The sequence below is a fragment of the Monocercomonoides exilis genome (genome assembly GCF_001643675.1).
Source record: "Monocercomonoides exilis strain PA203 chromosome Unknown scaffold31-1199392, whole genome shotgun sequence".
NCBI lineage: Eukaryota > Preaxostyla > Oxymonadida > Polymastigidae > Monocercomonoides > Monocercomonoides exilis.
The window spans coordinates 2,501-27,647 of record NW_027150576.1 but is presented as its reverse complement, the minus strand read 5'-3'; the positions used below and the strand labels follow the sequence as shown (position 1 = coordinate 27,647).

The following is a 25,147-nucleotide window of genomic DNA, read 5'->3' as shown; positions in this document are numbered from 1 at the left end:
TGGATTTGATTGTAACGTGGTAAGATAGAACGTTACTCGAAGTTGAAATAAATCGATATATCTTGAATTGAAATTGCAAATTTAATTGTTTTTGAACAATTAGAACTTGACAGATAGGCTCTATTTATAAATTATTTTATCTGTTGCAATTTTTGATGCTCTTAAATTTCTTATTATATAGGGTGGTCCATATTTCTTTGCAAAAATAATAAAAAATGGGAAATTGAAAATAAAAATATCAAAAAATATTCGATAAAACTGAATTTTGTTCGTTAATCGGTTTGTAAGCTGATCAAATACATGATAAGCTTCAATTTGTTAAAGTTTGGAGTTTCCAGATATTTGAACAATTCGTTCCTGAAATTCAAAAATTCTTCTTAAAATTTCAAAAGATATAATTTTTCAATGGTTTGATAGTTGGAAAAGGTGATTGCAATTTGTTACGACTCATAAAGGTACTACTATATAATGCGAGTAATTAAACCCACATTTTAAAATGTTGCCCAAATTACTCACATTACGGCTCCAAATAACATCAAACAAGAAAATTCATAAATTTCAACTTAAATTAAGTATTAATATTTGAAAAATGAGGTGTTTTTTCACATGCTTTAGTGTGATCTAAAATATTTACTGTTTTAAATTATTTCAGTTCATTATTTTAATTCATAATAAAAATGTCAGTTCATTTAATTACATGGAAAAAAGGACGCAGATACAACGATGGAGAAGTGATAGAAGCATTCAAAAATATCGGATGTGATATATGCAAGATAATTCATTTAGACTGTGGACACAGAAGAATAATATACACTCATAAAGATCTTGGAGATAAAAGGTTTTGCGAAGATTTGCATAACATAAGAAGCAAGGGATGTTACCCTCATTATCCTTTTTTAAAAGCAGCTCAAAAATGGGAGTATGAAAAGTTGTGCAGAGGATTTTATGAAGTAAAAACAGAAGATATTTTAATGGATAAATCTAAATTGAAAAGTGACACATGAAAAAAAATGTGATTGAAAATATAAATAATTAGTTAAAAATATTATTTAAATATTTTTTTTATTCATTTTAAAATTCAATGGGAAGAAAGAAGTTATATGCATCAGAAGAAGAAGCAAAAGCAATACAACTGCAGCAAATAAGAAAAAGACAAGAAAGATACAAATTACAAAATGAGTTCTTCAAAAAGCATTCACACGCAATTCAACAAGCAGTCATAAAAATGCTTTCAAAACACATGTTCGAAAGTGAAGAAACTTTAAAGGAGGTCCAAACTATTCTCAATAATGCTAAATATATTTCTATTGAAGAGGCTTATAGTAAATATTGTGATGAACAGCAATGAATAAATATATTTTATCTTCTTTAAAAAGATGTCAAAAACAGCTAAAACTATTAAAAAAGAATTACCAGATATAACAATAATTGAACCTTTTTCACCTGATATAAAAACATTTGAAACAGTTCAGGAGTTTAAAGAATATCTAACAGATAATGAAGAAGAGATGAATAAGCTATTAACATGTGAACTCAATAAGCAATATCACATAGAAGGATATAGAATCACCAAACTCAATAACAAGATATCACTAAAGAAATCTTCAAATAACTACTTGTCGAAAAATTTATCGAACAATTCTGAAATTATTGATGCAATCAATATTCTGTCAAAACAAATGGAAATCGTTGTAGAAACTCTGAAAAATAATAGACTGCTTTAAAGGTGTCGAACGTATCTCACGTTTAAAGCCGTTCTGTTGTCTTCTTTTTTAGCATTAATAATGGTCTTTATTTTTGTACCATCGTCATCATATGAGAAGTGCATGATGTCTCTTCTGCTTAAATTTTTGTAGCGTTCCCATAGAGTATCACGATCTTGATTAGTCTGCAGCTGATAATATACATAATTGAACTTCAATTTGGAGAATCCTCCAAATATCCACATAGTATCCAAATTAGCTTTCACTTCCGAGCATATTCCTTTTGGATCTTGTAAGCATAAGAAGTATGTGATCATAGGCTGTCTATTCTCAAACAGTAATCTAAATATCCCATCTTTCTTTTTAAACATCTCCATGCAATCATCAAATAAAACTGCTGTGTGATGAACAGGTTGAGAAAAGTCTTCTATATGCAGTGTCTCTAATACAGCATTCACAACTGATTCATCCTGTTGTTTTCTATTGCGTATGTCACGATATAGTTCTTTGGCATTACTGATATCAGTTAGTGTTTTCAAAGCTTCATTATATCTCACTTGCACAATTGGAAATTCAATAAATTTCTTCATCCTCTCATATGTCTGATCACTGCTCTTGTCAGACACATACACAAATAATGAATAGCCTCCAAAATGCAACTCAGGAGTGACATCATATTCTTGATATAATTCATCTAATGCACTAACTTTAGCTAATTCTTTCAATACACTATATGTTTTTCCACTTCCTCTTCCTCCGACTAGCAAATTAACAGAATTGCGTTTGAAAAACAGATCTGGATGTATGTATGATTGTATCTCATGTGTGATATCTAATTCTGCCTCCCTGTTTCTTCTATTCACGATTGTCTCTAAGGATCTCGAGTTGATTTCTTTTAGAAGCTGCGATCTCTCTCGCTCAAGTGAGCTTCGAAACTCCTTTGGAGAATCGCTGCTTCCTACGAGGGACGCAGGAAGAATTAGTCCACTTTTCATAATGATAATTAATTAGTATTTTAATCTGATTAAAACATTTTTATCTTGTATAAAAGAACTATTGATGTTTAACAGTCTTAATCTGCTTGAGTTACCAAAAAAAGGAATATCACTATTTTCATCAGATCCCACCAATAGAAAAAAGGCACATGCAGGTGGTCCAAAAGCAAAACTTGGAATGGATGAATTGAAACATATTGTACTTGATCAACAACAGGAAATACGATATATTAAAGATCTGATGAGTGAACAGTCAGGGAAAAACTATCTGAAACGAAATAAACTTTGGAAAGAAGGAAAAGATTGGAGTTTCGATTCAATAGATCATGATAACAACCCTGATACTCCCGATAAGATCATTTGGAAAACTCCTAATAACGATATATATGCTGTTGATGGATACACAACAGGAAATGAGTGCAAGAGAAGAAAACTTATACGTAATTATATTGATAAATATCCAAACTTGAATGACAGACGTGAGAACAAATACGTTGATTATTTGAAGAATCTTCATAAAGGACAAGTTGACAGAATGGATATTGATTTCAAAAAGAGAGTAGTTGCACAGATCCTTGAGAAGTTTCAATTAAGTTTCAACACAAGTGATGAGGTGAGAAAATTATGTGAAAATAAGAAATTCACGTACAGTCAGCATCTAACAAAAATTAATTCTGTAATATACAGACAGTGTTTGATTCATGATATGATGATGGCTATCAATCCAAATATCGGTATTTACAATATGTTTATCGATAAAGAAAATGTGATATCAAAGCACAGGAAGTATTGGAAAGCATTCTACTCTCGATTAACTGATGACGATTTCGATGTTCTCATAAAAAGATATGCTCCAACAACGATTCAAGTTGCAAAAATGATATTCACTTCTCAAAATCCTTTGACAAATTTTGTGCCATTAATAAATACAAATCCGGATCTTCAGAATCCTTTTATTGAAATATTTATCAAATCTAATCAAGGCACAAGTTCATCGTCAGCTTCTTCGTCTTCTTTATCTTCAGCGATTTCTGACAAGATGGATATCGAAGAAGAACAATTTTAAACAAATAATAAATACAAAAATAAAAAATAACATTTATAAAGTTAAAAATATTTTTGTGGATTTTATTAATAGTTTTATTTTTATAGTTGAACTCTTCTGTTAAGCAATCCTTGCTTTAGAATATCTGATGTACTCGATGTTGCTCGATTCATTCCTCCTGATCTGATTAATGCTCCTGAATTATTAGAATTTTGGAGATCGTAAGAGATGTTTCTGCTTCTGTTTCCTAGGGCATTATCAGCAAAATCACTTTCTGTGTTGACAACGTTATAAATAAGTTTTCCAGGACCAGGAAGGAATGGTGATACAGTATTCAATACAGGTCGAACAAGAGGCTTCACTACCTTATCGTTTACCCATTTAATACCATTTTTAACAGTATTAAATGTATTCGAGAAAAAATTTTTCATTTTGTTCCAAATTCCAGCTGACATATTTTGATAGCGATGAAAAATTTTATTCTTCAAGTTTTTATCTTCTATTAAATACGAAATGTCAAATCTTCATGTTACAAAAGCACTTGGGTTACAGCCTGTTGGAAATATTGAGGCTGCATTAAAAACTTATTCAAAAATGACTGCAATCAACGATGGAAGACACTATTATTCAATTTCAGAAGCTATTCCTGATGAAAAACTTCCTTTGGATTACACTCATGAAATAAACATATCGATGACTAACGCAAATGTGGATGTCACACAAATTCACGATTCATTTATAACTACAGTCATTACTGCAAGAATTAATTTCTCTCATGATCTTGTTACACGCGATAATGAGATCTCACAAGCATGAAAGAAACTGCTTGAGTCTCAATTTATGTTCATCGGACTGAGATCAGGATCAAATATTATCTCAGATTATTGTGTTGTTCATGGAGAAGATAAGATTATTGATTCGACTCGTCAGCCCAATGCAACTATTGAATCATTTATTTATAACACAATCAAGCCAAAAACTGAGAAAGACAATCGAAAACATATACACTCTTTATATGATAACGTGCACAAATATGATAATTCTGCTTGTGGAGTCTACGTTCCGATAACACAAATAAAAGCAGGATCTTATCTGGATATTGATATTCCAATATCTATTCCACTTGATGATATACTTCTGTTTTCAGGATTTATTGATTATCCAAATCGTTTATTCGGAAATTTGAAACTTAAATTCACCATAAAACCTGAAGCACTTGTTTACTGTCGAGTATCTCCAAAAATGTCCATGATCAAAACTGTAGGAAAACGAAGAAACTACTTCAAATCTTCACAAGGACAAAACTACGATAGCATAATGAAGATGATCCTTACTACTCCTGATTCATGTTTTGAGTATGCAAAGAAGTTCACACAAATAAACTGTCCCTCACGTCAGTTTGTATTTAATTATGACTTAACTGCTGAAGGAACTGTTGATGGATTCAATTATGAAACTATTATTCCTGAGTTTACTCCCACAGTCACATTCTGTCAGACGAAAGACTGTGAGATCTCTATTGCGGGTTATAGTGTGTCTTCTCAGTGCTTGACAAATCTTGTTGAATACTTCTCTTCTCATCCATTTGTTGTTCCTTCACAAAGAATTGAGACAAAAAGATTAGGAAGTGCTCCTACTCCTTCAGGATTTCAACAGTGCCATGACAACTTATGCTTTAATCATGTGATGTCAACAGTTACTCAATTCCAAAAAGATACTCGTCATTGGACTTCATTTGATAACCCTCAATATAAAGAGCTCCAACTCTACATCGGTGATAGACGATTCCCTGAAAAGCCTTTAAATACTACAGATGCAACGTTTTTCCAGATGATGCTTAATGCTTCAGATCTTGATTCTTTATTCCCTGCTACTGAGGAGTATGAAGAGAGTCTCACAAGTGTCAAAAATAATGCTTCTGAAGTCTTCTTTCCAACTACTGATGATACATCATTCATGTTCACAACACAGTGTGAGAGAAGTGGTGGAACTGGAATCTGTTTTGATGGAATTCACACTGGAAATACTCCTGTTTCTGTTGAACTCAGAGGAACTCCCATATACAGTGGAGAAACAGATACTTATTACAACGTTAGAGATGATCTCACTCAAAATGCAAGACATCCTCCCGCTCCTCTATTCAACATGGTTCAACAATCATTTTGGATTTTTAGCCTAAAAGATGGACTAAATGTTCAATATGTTAAAGATCATACTGCAGAAGATGTGTTAAGAGCGTTAGGATATACTCCAACTGGAGAATTAGAAGAATGAACCGACCAATTATATATTATTTTTATTTTTATCTATAATATAAAACATTAGTGATTAATACATTTAAGATTTTCATAAATGTTATTTGAAATTGTCCTTTGCACAACATTAATAATATCTACAATTGCCCAAACATTCCAGTGTTTATTATTAACAGCAGCAATAAAAAATGAAGATCCTCCAAGACTTCCAACACCTGAATCGATGTATGTTTAATTTCATTTTTGAAATGCTTTGGGATTTTAATTTTCAGTAAATGAGTGCATATGAAGTGCATCCAGTTGAGACTTCCGCGAGGATTGATATTAATAATGATATCAGCGTGCCTGTCAAAAGATATCACACAACATCAACTTTAATCACTAATCTTCCAAAAGCGTTTGTTAATTCTAAACGCAAAAGATATTTTCATGTTATATGGTGCAAACTGATTCGAAAAATTGAATTAAACAACACTGAGTCTTCAAATTTAATAAATACTATTGCACTTGAAGAGCCAAAACACATTTCATTACATGGGGATTTCATTCATGAAGATAAAGATAATGATTCACTTGTTAGGTATTGTAATGAATTTCAAGAGAGAGATAAATATCAGCAGTTCTTTCAACAAGATAACTTCAGAGTTTGGTTCAAAAATTTTGATGAAACTCCATTAGATATGTCAAATGTTAAATTCGTCATGAAATACATGTTGGAATATTAAATCATCTACGAAGTTTCCCGCAGAGCAAGACACTTGCGCGCATTCAAAAAATATATCAAAACTGTTTTCTTTAATAATTCCAATATTAGTAATATTTTTTCATTTTTGTAAATATTTTAACTCCTATGAAAATGAACAACGTTGACAAGCAAATTTTAACTGCTAATAATGAAGTATTTACACTAGGGACTTATAACGGATTATCAGTTATTATTAGAGAAAAGGATAAGTTCATTAACGCAACAAAAATGTGTTTAGCTATTAATGAAAAAAAGAAGTTCAGCAGGATTCGTGATAGGAAATCTTGGGAAGAATATATTGATGAATTCTTGAAGGAATATGACGTGGCCTATTTCAAGGCCGCAAATGATAATGACGATATATCCAATAATAAGTGGTATGAATATGAATTGAAAAAAGGATACGATAAACAAACAAGAGGAACTTATGTAGATCCTAGACTAATAAATTATATAGCTATATGGGCATCTCCTAAGTATGCACTATCTGTTGGAAAACTAATGAACATAATTAATCAGCGCACACAAATAACAGGAGAAGAACAGCAAAAAATAATCGATGAACTTAAATCTAAAATTGATCAATAAAAAATGAATAAATAATATATTTTTATTTATATTCAAAAAAAACACTTATGATTAACAAAAGAAATATCAAAAATTAATGTCAATGCACAGGGTGCACAGGGTGCACAGGGTCATTTCAGTTATTAGAAAAAGCATGTCTGCTCGTCTGCTATGGTTACGATACATAAATGTTTTATTGATGTGAAAGAAAAGAGAAAAATAAATTTTACTTATTCGTTTGATAGAGTATCTACAATTTCATCTCCAGCAGTTATTGTTTGATGATACAAAGACTTACATTCATCCTTCAATATATAATACCATGATCGTATTCCATTTTTAGTTTTTTGTTTATGAACGCATTTATCTTTTATCTGCAATTGAAAATTTTTATCTTTCATCTCACAAGGTTTATTTGCAAGAGCATCTGTACATTTCATGCCTTCGCATAGATCATTATAATAATCACAAATCCAGTTTTCAAAAGGGTTTATATAGCTTCTATTATGTCTAGTTTAGCTTGTGTCATTGGTATTAATCTAACGTTGAACTTCGAGAGATCTCTTTTCATAAAATACGTTAACAGATTATCATAAAATTCCGTTGAAAATGATTCACATAATTGTTCGAAGTATGAAAAGTTATTCTTATATTTTCCATTACATGCTAGCACAACGTATCTTCGATCTCCAGCCTCTATTTTAACTGGAAATGGATTGTTTGTTACGAATACAAAGTTAGCGACATTTTCAGAATTTCTTCTTGGTTGATTCTTCTCATTAATTCTTATTATTATGTCCGTAATGACCGATTTTAATGTATTGAAATTTGCTAATCTATCGTCTCCACAGTTCTTGAGTTCGTTTAATATTATTAACATTTTGCTTTCTACAACAGAATTAAAGTTACCTGTCAATTCTCCTATTTCTGTAACATTTCTACTCGAATACCCAGCAAACAACTCAGATAGAACATCAGTAAATCTATTCTTCCCGATTCCTTGAAGTCCTTTCAATACCAAGGCAGTTTCATTTTTGATTCCAGGATGTTGAACAATATTAGCAATCCAGTTAAGAACATATTCAAATAATTCATCATTTGAATCTGCAATTTCCTCTCGAATAAAGTCAAGAAACATTGATATTATTGTCATGTCGACTTGTTCAAGAACTCGATATTTATACCCTTGAAACAGAGAATATACGTTTGGTACATCTCCAGCATTAAACATAACACCTTGTAATGTTAATTTGGATAAACCTGTAAGAAGGACGTCATATGCAGTTATTGTTTTCGATTCAGTCTTCCACAATTTTATCATCTTTAGACTTTTCATCATATTTGAATCTGTGACAAAAGCAATACACCAACATTTGTCAAATATATTGTATTCTTTTTGTATGTACATTGATCCAGTTTCAATAAATCGAATAACTCTTGAAAGATCAGATAAGACTTCAATAATGTTCTTATACTGGCAACTTTCTGATTTATTTCTTATATCTGTTAATGAAAATGAATCATATAAATCAATTTGTTTGATATACTTCTCATAGTCAATGTTTTCATCTTCATTTATCGAGCTCTTGCTTTTCAACAGTTTCATCTTTCTAATCTCAGGAACAACAGTGTTCTTATAATATTCTGGACACCAAATCTTAACAATCTTCTGTAATACATAAGGTGTTGATTTCTTGTTTGAACAGTTCTCTCGTGTTTTATCCCAATTCATTTCAGCATTGGCTGTTAATGTATTATTACTTTTGACTTCATCATAATAGGCATTGATGTCTTCTTCATCAACTGATTCAATATTAATGAGACTGTTAATGGCATTAAATAATGGGAACAATGACAATTCTTTATCAATACTGTGATGACAATAATTATGTATTGTAACATCTGTAAGTCCACAGACTAGTAATTCGGCAAACTCTTTCGGCATTGAACTGATTCCATCAGCAGTTAAATGAATATTGGTATCATAACTGGAGACATGATACTTCAAATCAATTCCGAAAATATCAAGAACTGTTTCCAATGAAGCTAGATTAGTCTTTGAAAGATAGTTATTCAAATCGATGTAATGCAAGACTTTTCTGTTGTTTTTCACATTTGGATATTCTTTTGATCCAGCTAAAGAAATGTAGCAACTGTCCTTTACAGTACATCTTGGATCAATGTCAGTTAGTTCTTCATGTAGTTGTTTTGCTTTAATGTTTTCATATGTTGTTGCTGCTTTCTTGTCTTCTTCACTCTCAAATTTAACTACTTCAGTGTTAGCTTGTGTAACATATCTTGTATTACCATGAACACATGCGAATACGTCAATATCATAATCAGAACACTTATATGCTTTTGTTTGTGAATCAGTTTTAAGTGGATAGTCATCGCGATCACAATAAATGTGAAGACCTCCACTTGCAGTCTGAACTAATCCAACATCCTCTGGTAGTCTCAATAGTATAGATTGTCGGATCTTCTCTTTTCTTTCATCGTCAACTGTTTTATTGATATCAATATCGACAACTGCAAGATTCTCAATTTTGCTGATATCAATAACTTTTCCAGTCTCTTTTCCTGTTTCATTAACTATCTCTCCTGTACTCTTATGTCTGAATGAATGTGGTTCTTTTTTATAATTGAATGTTGTTTTTGTGAAACGTTGTATCCGTTTTCCTAATGGTGTCGCCTTCAATTGTTTCCTCTTCTCTGCTTCTTTCACCATCGCTTCATTAAATAGTTTCTCGATTAATGGATCTTCTTCGACATGACACAATGGATTCTTTCGTGACAGATTTTCAAAGTTATTAGACATCATCTTTTGTCTGTCTTTTCTGGAAGATAAAAAAATTCATTTTTAAAAAATAAGCTTATTTTTGAATTTTTCGAATTTTCATTCAAAATCAATAAAACATTTATGTATCGTAACCACAGCAGACGAGCAGACATGCTTTTTCTTATAACTGAAATGACCCTGTGCACCCTGTGCACCCTGTGCATTGACATTAATTTCAAACAATAAAACATCAGTGTCCAATATGTCCGTATGGCCGCTATTTTTAGAGATAACGATTTTTCAACTTGCTCCGCTCCACTTGCTCCGGTCTTATACAGTTTTTAATGCAAGATTGATCAATATTGAGACTGAAATCAGTACTTCTTATATACAAAATCGACATGGAGCAAGCTGGAGCAAGATAGATAAAGTCACTTGCTCCGGATTATTTTTGACTATGAAAACAGTTGATTTGATATTGATTTGAAGAATCTCTATCCCTTCGGGGGTATCCAAAATAAGCGATACGGGAATTTCCGCATCATCAAAAAATGGTATCAATAGAAATACATTAATGTCAATTATTTAAACAAATTAAAATAACGCTAATTTTATTTTTTCAAGTTTTTTATCTTCTATAAAAATGACACAAGTAACTTTTTCATATGTCAATAACGAAAAATATATAAATGGAACTTATAACGGTTTTGATATCCTGATTCGTGAGAAATATAAGTTTGTGAATGCAACAAAGATGGTCACTTTAATAAATAAAATTGTTGGAAAAAATAAACAATTAAAGACGTGGTTTCGAAGAATTGAATCAATCGAATTGTGTAAAGAATTGCAAAAGAATTTTGTTTTATCACATAAAAATGAACCGGGTAAAATTTTACACGCTTATTATACACTCGAAAAAGACTATACAAAAACAGTTTCAGGAACGTATGTTCATCCAAAATTAATAAACATAATTGCTATGTGGACATCTCCTAAATACGCTTTATATGTATCAGAAATAATGGACGCAATCAACGAACGCACACAAGCAACAGGAGAGTCGTTTGATTCAATTAAGGACAGCATTATTGAAGAACAACGTAAGATAATCGAAGAACTCAAACAGACAGTGACTGTTCAAAAAGAATACATATCCAACACATCAGTGCCTGAAACTAATTGTGTTAAAAAGCTGTCGATAGTGAAAATATCTGATGAACAATTTAGGTTATCAGCTGATACTTCAAGATCATTAGAGTATATATATCAATTTGAATTTCCAGCAACTATGAATATCAGACAAGTGATAACTCAAAAACTAAATATGAAACTTCCTTATTCATTTGAAGGATCTGAAATTGAACAAGTATTAACAGTCATACGTTCTCTGAGTCCTAAAAGAGAAATAACAGCGTCATAAATAATATTGATGACTCAAATTCGATATATCGTAATTGTTTTATAATAAAAATATATATTCATTTATTTTTCTTTCGAGTTATTCAATAAGAATGTGTGAACAAGAGAGACATGATAACCTAACAGTCTGTTGTAAATGTGATAATATTTTATTTGAAGATCCAATCCACCAGACTAATATTCGAGAGATATCTTTAATGAACTTCACTTTTCCCAAACACGATACTGCTTGTTCTTCAATTATGATTTCAACATCGTTAACTCCTGACAATAATGCAATCAATATTGATAATTCATCAGCAGGAAGAATAATCATCTTACTGGGTTCAATGCAACTCTTGAGTACTTTTTTGGAGAATTGATCACATTAATGAGTAACTCGATATATTTATCTTTAAATCTGTTTTCATCATCAGGATTAATAGTTATTGATTCTCGTAATGAATACAATGGATAAGGATGTGTTGAAGAAGAGGGTGCTGATGGTTCAAATGGAACAGAAGGATAAGCTGTGAAATTATCGAACGGTTCTGTTTGTGAAGGAAGTACATCAGGAATTGATTGTTCTCGCTCTTGCTGGTTTCTAGAAGCTGCCTCCTTTGTTGAATCAGTGTTTCCAGCAGCCACATTTACGTTTATTGTACTAGACATCGATGGAGTTGAAGTATGTGTTGATTTGGTTAAATTTGCTGATACAGAAATTGGAATAGGCATACTATTTTCATTGGAATAAAAAAGATTTCTTTCATTAATATTTTCTTCATTATTACTCTCAGTGTTTTGATTAGTGGTTTGAGTGTCTGAATCTGTCAATTCCACCTTCAATTTGTTAATGTATCTTTTTGGAGGGACTTTCACAAGTGTTTTTAACATTATCTTTATAAACAGTTAAAACGATTAATTTTTGTTTTTTAATATCATTGAAAATGCAAACATCAGATATTTATCAGAGACAGCTCAGACAGACAGGCACAAGAAATTTAGTGTTTGATTCAGCTTCAGAGATGCAAACTTGGATCGATGTGAACAAAGGAAATTTCGTGAAAGGACAATAAATACTTATAAAAGGAAATAACGTTCCTGATTACTGGTGGGATGGAGCAGCGTTAAAGAAAATTGAGTGTGATGTTAGTGAAGTCAGTGTGGGTGGACTTAATGAGTACTATAAAGCAGTTCAGATTGATAATATCGTTGAAACCTGCGAGAAGATTGAGAACAAAGGACAAGCGAATGGATATGTTCCTCTTGACAATAATGGAAAAATTGCCTCATCATATTTAACCATATCAGAAGACATGATAGATTTAACTGGAATTGAGTTGGAAGGATATGAAAAGACAACAAATAAAGATAAAGCAAATGGATATGCAGGATTGGATGAAAGTGGAAAGCTATCAGTTAATGTTCTTCCTGATGAATTATCAGAAAAAGCAGGAACAAGTAATCCGTTAATGGATGGTTCTGTTAATGTTGGAACATCAGATAAATTTGCACGAGAAGATCATATTCATCCAAGTGATTCTTCGAAAGCAAATGACGAAAGTGTGGTTCATTTAAGTTGAACAGAAACTATCACTGGAAGCAAAACATTTTCAAATGCAATAACAACATCAGCAGTTCCAACAAATATTTATCACTTGGTTACAAAACAATACGTTGACAATAAAGTTGGAGCAGTCAGAATTCCAACTTCCGAAAAACTTTTCTTCACTGGCAATAGCTTGCTGAAAAACACATTCGGATTTATAAGTAGATATGGAGAACTTGCCACTATGTGTGTCAGAGGAGATATTGAAAGCCTCTCGGGCTATGACAAAACTGCTTGGATTCAAATTGGAAAATTCACTGTATCTAATGCAAAAAGTTATTTGTCTCCGCCATACACAGATGGATCTCATTACGTATTCAGCATAACAGTCAGATGTGGTGATGGTTATGAAAATTATTGTTCATGTTCTGTTCGAATTAAATACGATGGAGTATCTTTCATCACTGTGGAAATAAAATCTCAACAAGTGGTGTATTACAATAAGGGAAGTATTGAGTTCAACATAACATATCCAGTTAGTGTTCCATTTAATTAAGCTATAATAAAAAATACAATTTATTTTTATCAATATATAAATGAGTTCATCATTAAAAACAATAAACGCTAATATAGCTCTGATGTTACTTCAGCATAAACAGCAACAGCAGATGAAGAATGAATCGTTGAAGAATTTCAATAATGTTGACAAAAATATGAAAGAAATAAATAATGCATTAGAGAATATCGATAAAGTGAAAGAAAGTATTGAAGAAAGCATAAAAGATATTAATGAATCAATAACAGCAAATCAAGACTTGAATCGATATATGTTTGATGAATTGAATTCAAAAGTTGGATATAAAGCAAGAGTGTTTGACAGTTATGAAGATATGTGTCAATGGCTTTCCATTCAAGATAATGTCAATACATTACAAACTGGACAAACGTTTTATATTAAAGATACAAATGTTCCTGATTACTGGTGGGATGGAACAGAATTATTAGAAATCGAGAAAGAACAAATATCATTAGATAATTATTATATCAAATCAGAAATTGATGCAAAACAGATATCTTTAACAACAATTATAAATGCTATATTTCCGATTAACAGTGTTATAATTAAATATGATTCTTCGGATCCATCAAAAACATATCCAGGAACATCGTGGAAAATGATTACAAATGGAAGATTTATAAGAGCTGCATCTTCTGCAGATATGATAGGCTCGACATCTGGATCAGCAACTTCTGGTGCAACGACATTAACAACTTCTCAAATACCAAGTCATAGTCACAGCATCACAATAAATAACAGTGGAGAACACACACATGCTTTATATCATCCATTACAGAGTATCGGATCGCCTGGAAATATTCTTGGTATGGAATATAATTGGGATTCATCAGGTGAAACCCATTTTTACACAGCAGTTGGAGGAAGCCATAACCATTCCGCAAGTATCAGCACAACAGGAGGCAGTAATAGTCATACACACTCTATTGATCCTCCTGCAATTTATTTAGCATTTTGGAGACGCACAGCTTAAAATTTATATTATAATATTTTTGATACTTCACATCTTGAGACTATTAGTATTCTATTATCAACGTTGCTTTTTACTCTTATTTTTCCTTTGTCATATCCGATTACTATAAACGTTTCAGGAAGAATTTTCATTCTTCTCTTGTCTAATCTTTCATAATGAGCTTTTAAAACGACAATAGTGTTTATTGGAAGCTTGTAATCAAGAGAATTAATTATATTATAATTCAACTGATGAATTCGACGAATGATCTCATTTTCCAATTCTTCATTATCGTACACTTGCTGAGGACTAATATCGAAGTTCATTATTTTTGATAGACTATAATGAGGAGCATTATTATAATAATACACCAGTTGCTTCATTCTGACTGGATTAATAAACTCACTATGAGGATTTGATGTATAATTCATGTCTCTAATAGTTCTGACAACTCTATCAAGTGGAGCCATTTGTGTGTGAGAAGATCCTGTTCTTACAAGAGATTGAAAAGAAATGTTGTGAGTTTAAAAATATTTATGAGCCAAAGTGCTATTGAATGCACGTTCGCTATCTCCTCTCAAGTATTTAACTTTCATTCCTTTTAAAATCATTCTGTTTAAAGCTTCAACTACAGCAGAAGCTGTTCGCCGTGTATGAGTAACTTTTCCACTGCTTGATTCATCTTTCGAAGAAAAATTAGTCGGCTCCACAAACAGATATCTATTATTTAGTCCTATTGCAACAAGATAACATAAATTATCTGAAAACATTAGATCTATCAGAAATGTGTATTTTTGTCCCACATGATGTAAATAGTATTGCTTATTTTCTTTATCTGGAAAACTATTCTTGAGATATTTCGAGTGAACAGCAGGAAGAGAATTGTATTTTTTATAGAAAAGTGATTCTTGTTTCTTTTTTGATTTATATCCTGTGTCTTGCAGAAATTTATTTTGCTCAGGTGTTTGCTCATCAATTATGAGTTCATAATTATTTCTAAGCTGTTTCTTGTACTGTTTTGGATTGTATTTCTTCAAATACTCCAGTTTATATCTATTGTATAACTCTTCAATAGTGATATCAAATATGAGATCTGTTTTGTGAGCTTCATAATATAATTTGAACACTCGAGTTTTTGTGGGAATCTTTTTTATTTTCTTGTACACTTCTATTTCTGTGAGCAGTGTATCAGAAGCAGCTAATAAACTCTTTATGAGTGAATTAGTTTTTTTTGATGTCATTTGTATTTATTATTATTGATTATTTCATTATAATAAAAATAATATATGATTATTATATGAATTTCATAAAAGGTTTTTCTGTATTTGTGCTCTTATTTGAGCACTTGCTTGTGATATAAATCCAAAGGATCTCTATCCCTTCGGGGGTATTCCTTTTTCTAATGATGTTTTTATACGTCTTTTAAAAGTATCAAGAGAAGCAACAGTGAAATCTTTTTCAAATTCAAAGCAAGGAGATCCAATTGTGAGATCAAATTCAACTGTTCTTCCTTTATATATGCACTTGTATAGCTTCATCAGAGAATCGTTGCTATTATCTGATTCCTTAGCTTTTGCTTCAACAGCTGACTGCTTAATTCCTTTCATGCGAAACATGTTTGATGTTTTATTTTCAGGAAGAACTAGTTTATCTATATACATCTTTTTTCCTAAGAAATAAGATTCACTAGCATATAATGCATTAAGAGGAAAATCAGAGTGAAAATTTCCTAATTGAGTTCCTTTCAAATCACGATTGTATTTAATTTTGAAAGCTTCTTCTAATCTTGTAAGATCATCTACTCTAATGTGCATAGAGTCTGTATCTTGATAATAGATTTGACAGTTGAGATCATGTGCAAGACACATCACTTCATTCATAATACGTTTGGACATGCTTAAGATATGAATCCCAAATAAATTAAATGTGAAATGAGTGTCTATCTGCTTCTGTGTTTTTACAACGTGAGTTTTATTTCTTGAATCTGCTATTTTTGATGATTCAATAATTTTATTATAATTTTTGCTCCAATATTTTCCTATATCATTTTCATTTATGTATTTTATCTCGTAATCAACAGGCTTCTGAATTGTTTTTCCATATAGAGAATTCATGATTAATTTATATATAACTTCCAAAGGATTCTTCTCTTTCTTGTATGCAGCTCGCTTATTAAATATATCTCCGATGACTTTTTGGATTGAGCAATCACGATTGCCTGTCCAGAAATAACCTTTTATGACTGTGAATTCTATTTTCTGAAACTCTATCAAGTCTTCCAAATATATGTTATCAACTACTGTTCTCACTGGTTTATCTATCACATCATTATTAAAATTATTTCCTTCATCATCTTCAAATACGAGTAAAGGAAAAGGATAGTGTTTGTTCACTTTTGTAATCTCAATTTCAACTACGTAAGCACTCTGATTCTTTAAAAACTCATAAGAGCGTTGCTCATCTGTTTCTATTACACTTGGAGTTCCTTCAACCATATATAATCTGTGCATAGCAGAAGCATATAAAGATACAGCATCATAATCCACAATAGGAGTTGTTGAGTGCCACTTTTTATTATATGCAGTCATGCATCTTCCTCCGTGAACAGCTTGTTGCATAAACTCTCTGATGATTCCTCCTAGTTTATATAAATTCTTGTTCTTCGAATACACTTGTTTTGTCAGTATGGCATCTGCAAGAGAACTAATTGAACAGTAATCGTGAATATCAATATCGAAATCATTCATGAATCCTTCTCGAAATTTGAGAAATCCTTCTTTTAATATTTTTGTATCTTGTTCACAATAGAATCCACAATATTTATACATATCGAATGTGTTGTCACTTAACCTACATCCTGGAATAGTGTCAATATTTTTGTTAAAAAGCTCATAATCTTCGGTGTTCCACTTTTTAGCTTCATACTCTCCTGCTTCACAAATAATACCAGTATTGTTTTTCAGTCTCTCTAATGCATAGTAATTATATGGAAACAATTCTTTTTGTGTATTTTTTAAATTAAACATCTTTGGGAATTGCTTTAATGCACTTGGAATAATCGAAAAGGAATCTTTAAACACAATCGTTTTCTTATTATATTTAACTGTGATTCTCATTAATCTGTTGTCTTTCGCGATTTGATTTGAAAGTTCATCTCCATGTTTAGCTATCATACAAAAATCATATTTCAGATTATGAAAATACACACAAGAGTTGTCAGGAATATAGTTTAGTAGTTCAATTGCACAATCTTCTCCTTTGAAGTGTTTTATTTCATTTTCATTTGTTATACAGCAGTAAAAAGCACGATGTATTCCTGTTGTATCTGCTTCAAAATCTGCATAATAATAGTCTGAAATAGTTTTGCTTTTATAACGTATCGAATTAAATTCTTTTTCTTTTGCAATTTGCTCAAACGATTTCAAGCAGAATTTTGGATTAAAATGCAAATCATTTATCTGTTTGACACTAGGCTTGGTGATGTCGCTTATCTTTAGATATTCACTATAAGTTATAGGTCTGAAAAGCTGTTTTGCAAACATCTTCTTTACTAAATTCCTTGATGTTAGCGCTTCTTTTGTTCTCTTTCCTTTTGCTCTACACTTGTGCGATCCTTCATAAAATATATTGTATTCTGTTTCATCTAGTGTGTTCATATGATCCAAATAATATTCTGTAATAGGAGATCTTTCTTCCATAAAATAATGCTTTTGATAAAGATTTAGCTCTAATATATATTTAGCTTCTTTTTTATCAACTCCAAGATATGTTTTACGTTTTAATGCTTTTTGAGGAGCTGACAGTCTGCACTTATTATGCCCAACTACTTCATCATCAAGCTCATGGATAATGCAGTGTATATAAAACTCTTCACATATTGCATCTATTTTTGTTGACGATAAATATTTATTTTTCACTCGTAATCTTATCTTGTCAAGTGTTTCTTCATCGAATAGTCCTGATGATTTTAATGCATATATCCAGCAACAATCAAATAATTCTTTTCTAGTTTTATTATTATTATCTGTCAATTTATCAAAAATTTGAAGTCTATTAATATAATCGATCACAGGCTTTTTGACTGATTCAACAGTCACATAATCGAAGAAGTGTCCTCCTTTATCTTTATAAATTTGTTTATCAATTTTAGATGAAGGATGAAGTTTTATGAAATCTTCAAGCTTCATAATGTGGATAGCAGAATATAAGCTCCATGAAGGAATATCACTCTCTTCAGGATCAGAAAAATTTATATTCTGATTATCAACATACAAGTCTATCATAAAATTCTTTTCAGAAAAATTTGACAGTAACTGTTTATACAATTCAGGAGTCAGTTTTTTGGATTTCCACTTGTTCCCAATTTTAAATGTGAACACATATTTATCAACTTTCGTAATTTTATCAACAAGTGACTCAAGATATTTTTTCAATTCAGGAAACAGTTTTGCACGTGTTTCGTTATTCAACATTTCGAAATCAATTTTATTATTTGTTCTGAGCTCATGTAGCTGTTCATCCAATCATTTTGTTTGTTCAGTATCTGTGTTCATTTCCAAGAATTCTTTAAAGTCCTTACAAGCTTCACGAGCTTGCTCATCTCCAGTACTAACGAATTCACCTCCATATGTATCTTTTTTGTTAATCTGATGATATCTCATCATTTTTTCTGCAATAACTGGAATATCACTTAATAATTTTGCTTTTTCTTTTTTGAGAACTGCAATTTGATCATCTAGCTCTTTTGCTCTTTCACGTCTCAATTTGAAAGTGTTTGCAGCTTCAATAATTGAATTTAGTTTCTGTTTTCTCAATTCTTTTCGTTCGTCATGTGTTTTAGATAGTTGAACATCGTCACATATATTTTCGTCTATTGCATTTAAAAACTCTTGTTCTTGAATCTGTTGTTTTCCATAATCTTTCAATAGTTTCTTATTTTTTTGATAAGATCCCCTTCCAAAAGCAGGAATAACGTTTATTCGAAATAATGTTTTCGCAAGTATTTCTGACGGCTTCAATTTCTTATTCATAAAATTTGGTTTGCTCATAATTCCTTATTTTATAGATATTAAAAAATTTCTATTTTAAAAAATCTCTGTCAATTTTCCCCCACATAAATAGATCCTGTTTTTTTTGAAAAATAAATATGAAAAAGGGTCCTATTTAATTTTTTAGAAGAACTGCAAGTTTTGGAAATTTTTCAATAGTTGAAATTTTCATTTGTGATTGATTTGATTTCAATAATTATTATTATTGATTGATTGATTTTAATTATCGATATCGATTAATTATTTATTGTTTCATTAAGCACTTTTCATTAAGCACTTTTCATTAAGCACTTTTCATTAAGCACTTTTCATTTATTATTGTGAATTAGATTTTGATTTTGAGTTCTAAATTCACTGCGAATTTGACTGCTGCGCAGCTATGAGAAACTCTGTCTCATATATCGCAAAGAGGCATGATTTATTTGATTTGACAAATGTTTGAAAATTTGTCGCCTCTAATGGGTATTGAACCTTTGACCTTAATTATGAAAGGCCATGGTATTACCCTTAAGTTATGAAAGCTTAATATGAACATGCATATTTCAAATTTGCTTTTATTTCAACAAGAAAAAACATGAACTGACATTTTTATTATGAATTAAAAAAATGAACTGAAATAATTTAAAACAGTAAATATTTTAGATCACACAAAAGCATGTGAAAAAACACCTCATTTTTCAAATATTAATACTTAATTTAAGTTAAAATTTATGAATTTTCTTGTTTGATGTTATTTGGAGCCGTAATGTGAGTAATTTGGGCCACATTTTTAAATGTGGGTTTAATTACTCGCATTATATAGTAGTAGGTGATTATTTTTATGAAAAATGTTTTTTAACATAAATTAAAATACCATATTTAATAAATTTAACAAAATATTATGGACCACCCTATATATGAAAATTGAATATGAATAATAACTTTGAAGAATGAGGATTTGTGCAAACACGAAAAAAATATGCTCCATTATTCAGATAAGTTACTGACACATTTTGAATGATAAGTGTAGCTATTATGATATTTCCCTTCCTCATCGATTAATTGTATATAAGAAAATCTTCAATGGAGGAATGAAATATGTCATTAGAAATTAATCAGAATTAAAAAAAGAAGATCAAACGATGAAGATATCAAACAGGCTGTTTTCCGATTCTTCTTTAATTTATATTTGTTCTTCACCCATTGAATACTTTTCTGTGACACTGCCAGTCACTGACTCCATGGGACGTTTTTTGATCAAATTTTTCCACGTTCGTCAGTTCCGTCAGTTCCCCATAATTAAAAAATCGATTGAAAAATTTTCGAAAACTATGATCAATCGTTTTTTTGAAAAAATAATTAATTAGAATTAATAAGCAAATTGAAAATATTCTGTTATAAAAAATATAACTGAAATCGTTTATAATTTTTCTGACGGTATTTTTTTCCTTCGCGTCAGTCAAATATCTTTTTTTTAAAATCAAAGTCAGTCAGTCACCCAGGCTTAGATCGACATTAAAAAAGGACAGATCAACATTTTTTTGGGACAGACTGTATGGTTAATGAAAAGAATATATAATAATAATACATTTGCATGGGCTGAAATTTAGAAATTCATTTTGATCCTTGAGAAAAATCTATTTTTGAAAATCACACATAAATCTGTGAATTTATCAAAAATTCTAATAAAAATAAAAAAATTTGAATTAATAAGCAGCTGAGAGGTCGTTTATTATTACATGCTCTTAGACCTGTGTAACACGACTTTCCGTATTTTGTTGCTGTCTGTCACCAAAAAAAATAAAAAATAGAAAATAAAATTAATAAAATAAAATAAACCTTTGCGACATACCGACAAAATCCATTATCTTCGACATCTCGACAGACATTAGAATTAAAAAAATCCAGTTAAAATTTCAAATTTGTTATTAACCATTGAAAAATGAAATAACGATTATTTTGAAAAATTTTGCAAATCAAAAGTTAATATCCAAATTGATTTAGCAATCAAAAGATTTTTGATTAGGATAATTTTTTAAAAAAATATTAAACTGTAATGGTTTTCGACAGATCGGGTTCATGGGGAATATTTTATGTCGAAGATTATCATGTCGTTTGAAGCAAATAAGTTTATTATGGATGAAAAATACGATGCGGTATATAGGCAGTTACCAGCTGAACTGAAAAACAGTTTATCTTCTCCTTCAATTGTTTGCTTCCTTTTCTTCACTTAATAAATATCATTATTTCAAAATCTTATATGCAACTTAAAGATGGATGCATTTAAAGCGAAAATCGATGAGTTGAATAAAAATGGATGTACTCTTGTATCGTTGGTTCCAGGGAGAACAACAATTTTTTGCCAGTGTTTGTTTTCACTGCAAGATTTTTCTCATCATGATTTTGATAATATTTTTTATTAGCTTTCAGATTTTAAGCACCCAAACAATTCTGGACAAGAGATTGGAAAAGTTCATTTTGAAGAAGCCAAAGAAAAACTGTGGATAGCATACGTACCTGTTCTTGCGGATGGTTCTTTGAAAAAAGACGGTCATTATTACTATTTATGTCCAAATTGCAAATGTGGAATTAACTGTACGTTTTCTGCAATAAAAGGAACAAACCGAATTGATGATCATTATTGTTCACTTGTGCATTCAACAACAATTATCCCATATTAAGAAAAACAAGCCTTGCCAAAAGAATGCAATTCACGAAATATGCAATCTTCATCTCATATTCAGTTCAACAAATTAATTGAGATGTTTTTGCATCTTGTTAGTCATTGCAACATTGCATTTTTATCGGCACATTCAAATGAGTTCAATGCGTTTATTACTGAAGTTATAAAAACATCTCAGGCTAATCCAACTCTCCCTTCCACAACAATATTTTCCATTCTTTCTGCAAGAAAACTTCCATCCATGATCGAAAAAGAAACAAGGAAAAATATCGAAGAAAGAAATGAAATTCTATCAAATACTTCAGTTTCTGTGATGTTTGATGGAGTACTTGCAGCATGAAAAAAATACATCGTTTTTACTGTTGTTCCATAACAATCAAATGCACATCCTGTTATTTGAGGACTTCGAAAACATTGCGCAACTTCAGAACAGCACTGCGAGCTTGCAATGAATATTATGAAAGAGATGAAAGAAATAAAATCAGTGGTTATATGTTTCTGCACTGATGGCTTAAAATCTCAGAAAATTGCGATTGAAAACATTCATGAATCTTTGAAAACATTTACAGCAGATTACGTTGATTATGATATTATTCCGTTCTTTGTTTACTGCAACAACCACTTGATAAACCTGATTGTAATACACTTGTTTGACTCTAACAAATATCTGAAAGATTTGAAGGAAACCATTGTTTAATTTTCAAAGAATTACAGAAAGCGTGCAACAAAGGATATATCGAAATCCAAGTGTCCAGTTTTTATCTCAACACGTTGGCTTTGTTTATATAATATTTGTTTTTTTATTAGAAAAAACTCTGATTTAATTCTCGATTTAAATTTATTAGATAGATCAACAATAACAGATGTAATAAAATGCGAAGTTCTACTGTTCCCTCTTCAAACAATGCATCTCATTTTTGAGGATGATAAAACAAAGCTTGGTTCAGTATTTCAATGTATTTTACAAGCGTTTGCTCAGTACACATGGCTATCTGAACTTGAAATATTTAAAGATGAAAAGTGGAATCAGAACATAATACAATGCATGGTTTTGTTACACAATTATTTTTTTGCAGGAGCAAGAGGAAATTTTCTTGCTCTTGCATTTTCATTAACGCCAGAAGGTTCGACTTTGTACAGACAAGGCATGTTCATGAAATCTTTCTCAAAAAATTGGAAATTTTGAAAAATCTACACTCATCAAAAAATACCATTAGGGTTAGGGTTAAGCTTTTCGTACGTTTAGTCTAGACAATTTTCATTCATATACTAACCTAGACAATACATTCAAAACAAAGGGACAACTTTCACAGAAAAAAATTTTTTTTTGGAAAATTGTCCGACGAATTAATCAAAGTGCAAACTAGGTTAGGGTTAGGGTGTTCGGTGGTGTTACAAACGTAATTAATGAATAAAACACATTTCTGGATAATCTACGATAATTATAAATAATCAATAATTTCATTCAACTTATTTTCTATTCTATTTTTTTCAAAAATTTCGTTATTTTTTAATATTCATTGTTAAAATTTGATCCAACCCATGACAAAATTTTTGAATTTTGAAATAGAAAACAAGTCGATTTTGTTGTTATGGAGCAAATACAAATGAACAATCAAGTGATGGATCTGGAGCATGAGTTTGAAATTAGGTTAGGGTTAGGGTTAGGGTTAGGGTTAGGGTTAGGGTTAGGGTTAGGGTTAGGGTTAGGGTTAGGGTTAGGGTTAGGGTTAGGTTAGGGTTAGGGTTAGGGTTAGGGTTAGGGTTAGGGTTAGGGTTAGGTTAGGGTTAGGTTAGGGTTAGGGTTAGGGTTAGGTTAGGGTTAGGGTTAGGGTTAGGTTAGGTTAGGGTTAGGGTTAGGGTTAGGGTTAGGGTTAGGGTTAGGGTTAGGGTTAGGTTAGGGTTAGGGTTAGGGTTAGGTTAGGGTTAGGGTTAGGGTTAGGGTTAGGGTTAGGGTTAGGGTTAGGGTTAGGGTTAGGGTTAGGGTTAGGGGTTAGGGTTAGGGTTAGGGTTAGGGTTAGGGTTAGGGTTAGGGTTAGGGTTAGGGTTAGGGTTAGGGTTAGGGTTAGGGTTAGGGTTAGGGTTAGGGTTAGGGTTAGGGTTAGGTTAGGGTTAGGGTTAGGGTTAGGTTAGGTTAGGGTTAGGGTTAGGGTTAGGGTTAGGGTTAGGGTTAGGGTTAGGTTAGGGTTAGGGTTAGGGTTAGGGTTAGGGTTAGGGTTAGGGTTAGGGTTAGGGTTAGGGTTAGGGTTAGGGTTAGGGTTAGGGTTAGGGTTAGGGTTAGGGTTAGGTTAGGGTTAGGGTTAGGGTTAGGGTTAGGGTTAGGGTTAGGGTTAGGGTTAGGGTTAGGTTAGGGTTAGGGTTAGGGTTAGGGTTAGGGTTAGGTTAGGGTTAGGGTTAGGGGTTAGGGTTAGGGTTAGGGTTAGGGTTAGGGTTAGGGTTAGGGTTAGGGTTAGGGTTAGGGTTAGGGTTAGGGTTAGGGTTAGGGTTAGGGTTAGGGTTAGGGTTAGGGTTAGGGTTAGGGGTTAGGGTTAGGGTTAGGGTTAGGGTTAGGTTAGGGTTAGGGTTAGGGTTAGGGTTAGGGTTAGGGTTAGGGTTAGGGTTAGGGTTAGGGTTAGGGTTAGGGTTAGGGTTAGGGTTAGGGTTAGGGTTAGGGTTAGGGTTAGGGTTAGGGTTAGGGTTAGGTTAGGGTTAGGGTTAGGGTTAGGGTTAGGGTTAGGGTTAGGGTTAGGGTTAGGGTTAGGGTTAGGGTTAGGGTTAGGGTTAGGTTAGGGTTAGGGTTAGGGTTAGGGTTAGGGTTAGGGTTAGGGTTAGGGTTAGGGTTAGGGTTAGGGTTAGGGTTAGGGTTAGGGTTAGGGTTAGGGTTAGGGTTAGG

The 25,147-nt window shown here is 31.6% G+C and overlaps 10 protein-coding genes across 10 annotated transcripts in view; 6 read left to right on the top strand and 4 right to left on the bottom strand.

Moving 5' to 3' along the window:
- Nucleotides 1-1,720: 1,720 nt before the first annotated feature.
- MONOS_9163 (uncharacterized protein) lies at nt 1,721-2,698 on the bottom strand (the record flags this gene model as incomplete). Its single annotated transcript, XM_067879633.1, has 1 exon — nt 1,721-2,698. The coding sequence occupies one exon, from the start codon at nt 2,696-2,698 to the stop codon at nt 1,721-1,723; it is 978 nt and encodes a 325-aa protein (XP_067724793.1).
- Nucleotides 2,699-2,762: 64 nt separating this feature from the next.
- On the top strand, nt 2,763-3,764 carry MONOS_9164 (uncharacterized protein; the record flags this gene model as incomplete). Its single annotated transcript, XM_067879634.1, has 1 exon — nt 2,763-3,764. The coding sequence occupies one exon, from the start codon at nt 2,763-2,765 to the stop codon at nt 3,762-3,764; it is 1,002 nt and encodes a 333-aa protein (XP_067724792.1).
- Nucleotides 3,765-4,256: 492 nt separating this feature from the next.
- MONOS_9165 (uncharacterized protein) lies at nt 4,257-4,559 on the top strand (the record flags this gene model as incomplete). The annotated part of the gene is made up of 1 exon (XM_067879635.1): nt 4,257-4,559. The coding sequence occupies one exon, from the start codon at nt 4,257-4,259 to the stop codon at nt 4,557-4,559; it is 303 nt and encodes a 100-aa protein (XP_067724791.1).
- Nucleotides 4,560-4,583: 24 nt separating this feature from the next.
- On the top strand, nt 4,584-6,017 carry MONOS_9166 (uncharacterized protein; the record flags this gene model as incomplete). Its single annotated transcript, XM_067879636.1, has 1 exon — nt 4,584-6,017. One exon carries the CDS (start codon nt 4,584-4,586, stop codon nt 6,015-6,017), a length of 1,434 nt encoding a protein of 477 aa, XP_067724790.1.
- Nucleotides 6,018-8,141: 2,124 nt separating this feature from the next.
- On the bottom strand, nt 8,142-10,038 carry MONOS_9167 (putative Poxvirus D5 protein; the record flags this gene model as incomplete). Its single annotated transcript, XM_067879637.1, has 2 exons — nt 8,142-8,163; nt 8,261-10,038. 2 exons carry the CDS (start codon nt 10,036-10,038, stop codon nt 8,142-8,144), a joined length of 1,800 nt encoding a protein of 599 aa, XP_067724789.1.
- A 1,782-nt stretch (nt 10,039-11,820) lies between these two features.
- MONOS_9168 (uncharacterized protein) lies at nt 11,821-12,222 on the bottom strand (the record flags this gene model as incomplete). Its single annotated transcript, XM_067879638.1, has 1 exon — nt 11,821-12,222. One exon carries the CDS (start codon nt 12,220-12,222, stop codon nt 11,821-11,823), a length of 402 nt encoding a protein of 133 aa, XP_067724788.1.
- Nucleotides 12,223-12,340: 118 nt separating this feature from the next.
- Nucleotides 12,341-13,592, top strand: MONOS_9169 (uncharacterized protein; the record flags this gene model as incomplete). The annotated part of the gene is made up of 3 exons (XM_067879639.1): nt 12,341-12,368; nt 12,577-13,050; nt 13,123-13,592. The coding sequence occupies 3 exons, from the start codon at nt 12,341-12,343 to the stop codon at nt 13,590-13,592; spliced, it is 972 nt and encodes a 323-aa protein (XP_067724787.1).
- Nucleotides 13,593-13,863: 271 nt separating this feature from the next.
- Nucleotides 13,864-14,586, top strand: MONOS_9170 (uncharacterized protein; the record flags this gene model as incomplete). The annotated part of the gene is made up of 1 exon (XM_067879641.1): nt 13,864-14,586. One exon carries the CDS (start codon nt 13,864-13,866, stop codon nt 14,584-14,586), a length of 723 nt encoding a protein of 240 aa, XP_067724786.1.
- A 1,352-nt stretch (nt 14,587-15,938) lies between these two features.
- MONOS_9171 (putative DNA polymerase type B, organellar and viral family protein) lies at nt 15,939-17,312 on the bottom strand (the record flags this gene model as incomplete). The annotated part of the gene is made up of 1 exon (XM_067879642.1): nt 15,939-17,312. One exon carries the CDS (start codon nt 17,310-17,312, stop codon nt 15,939-15,941), a length of 1,374 nt encoding a protein of 457 aa, XP_067724785.1.
- Nucleotides 17,313-23,867: 6,555 nt separating this feature from the next.
- Nucleotides 23,868-25,147, top strand: part of MONOS_17774 (uncharacterized protein) — a gene marked incomplete at both ends in the record, with an annotated part of 2,995 nt that continues 1,715 nt past the window's right edge. Inside the window, 6 exons of the mRNA XM_067870727.1 lie at nt 23,868-23,932; nt 24,273-24,375; nt 24,456-24,568; nt 24,681-24,771; nt 24,826-24,951; nt 25,040-25,147. The exon at nt 25,040-25,147 is cut by the window's right edge and continues 89 nt beyond it. Coding sequence (XP_067724784.1) covers nt 23,868-23,932; nt 24,273-24,375; nt 24,456-24,568; nt 24,681-24,771; nt 24,826-24,951; nt 25,040-25,147 — 606 coding nt within the window. The remainder of the gene's footprint in view (nt 23,933-24,272; nt 24,376-24,455; nt 24,569-24,680; nt 24,772-24,825; nt 24,952-25,039) is intronic.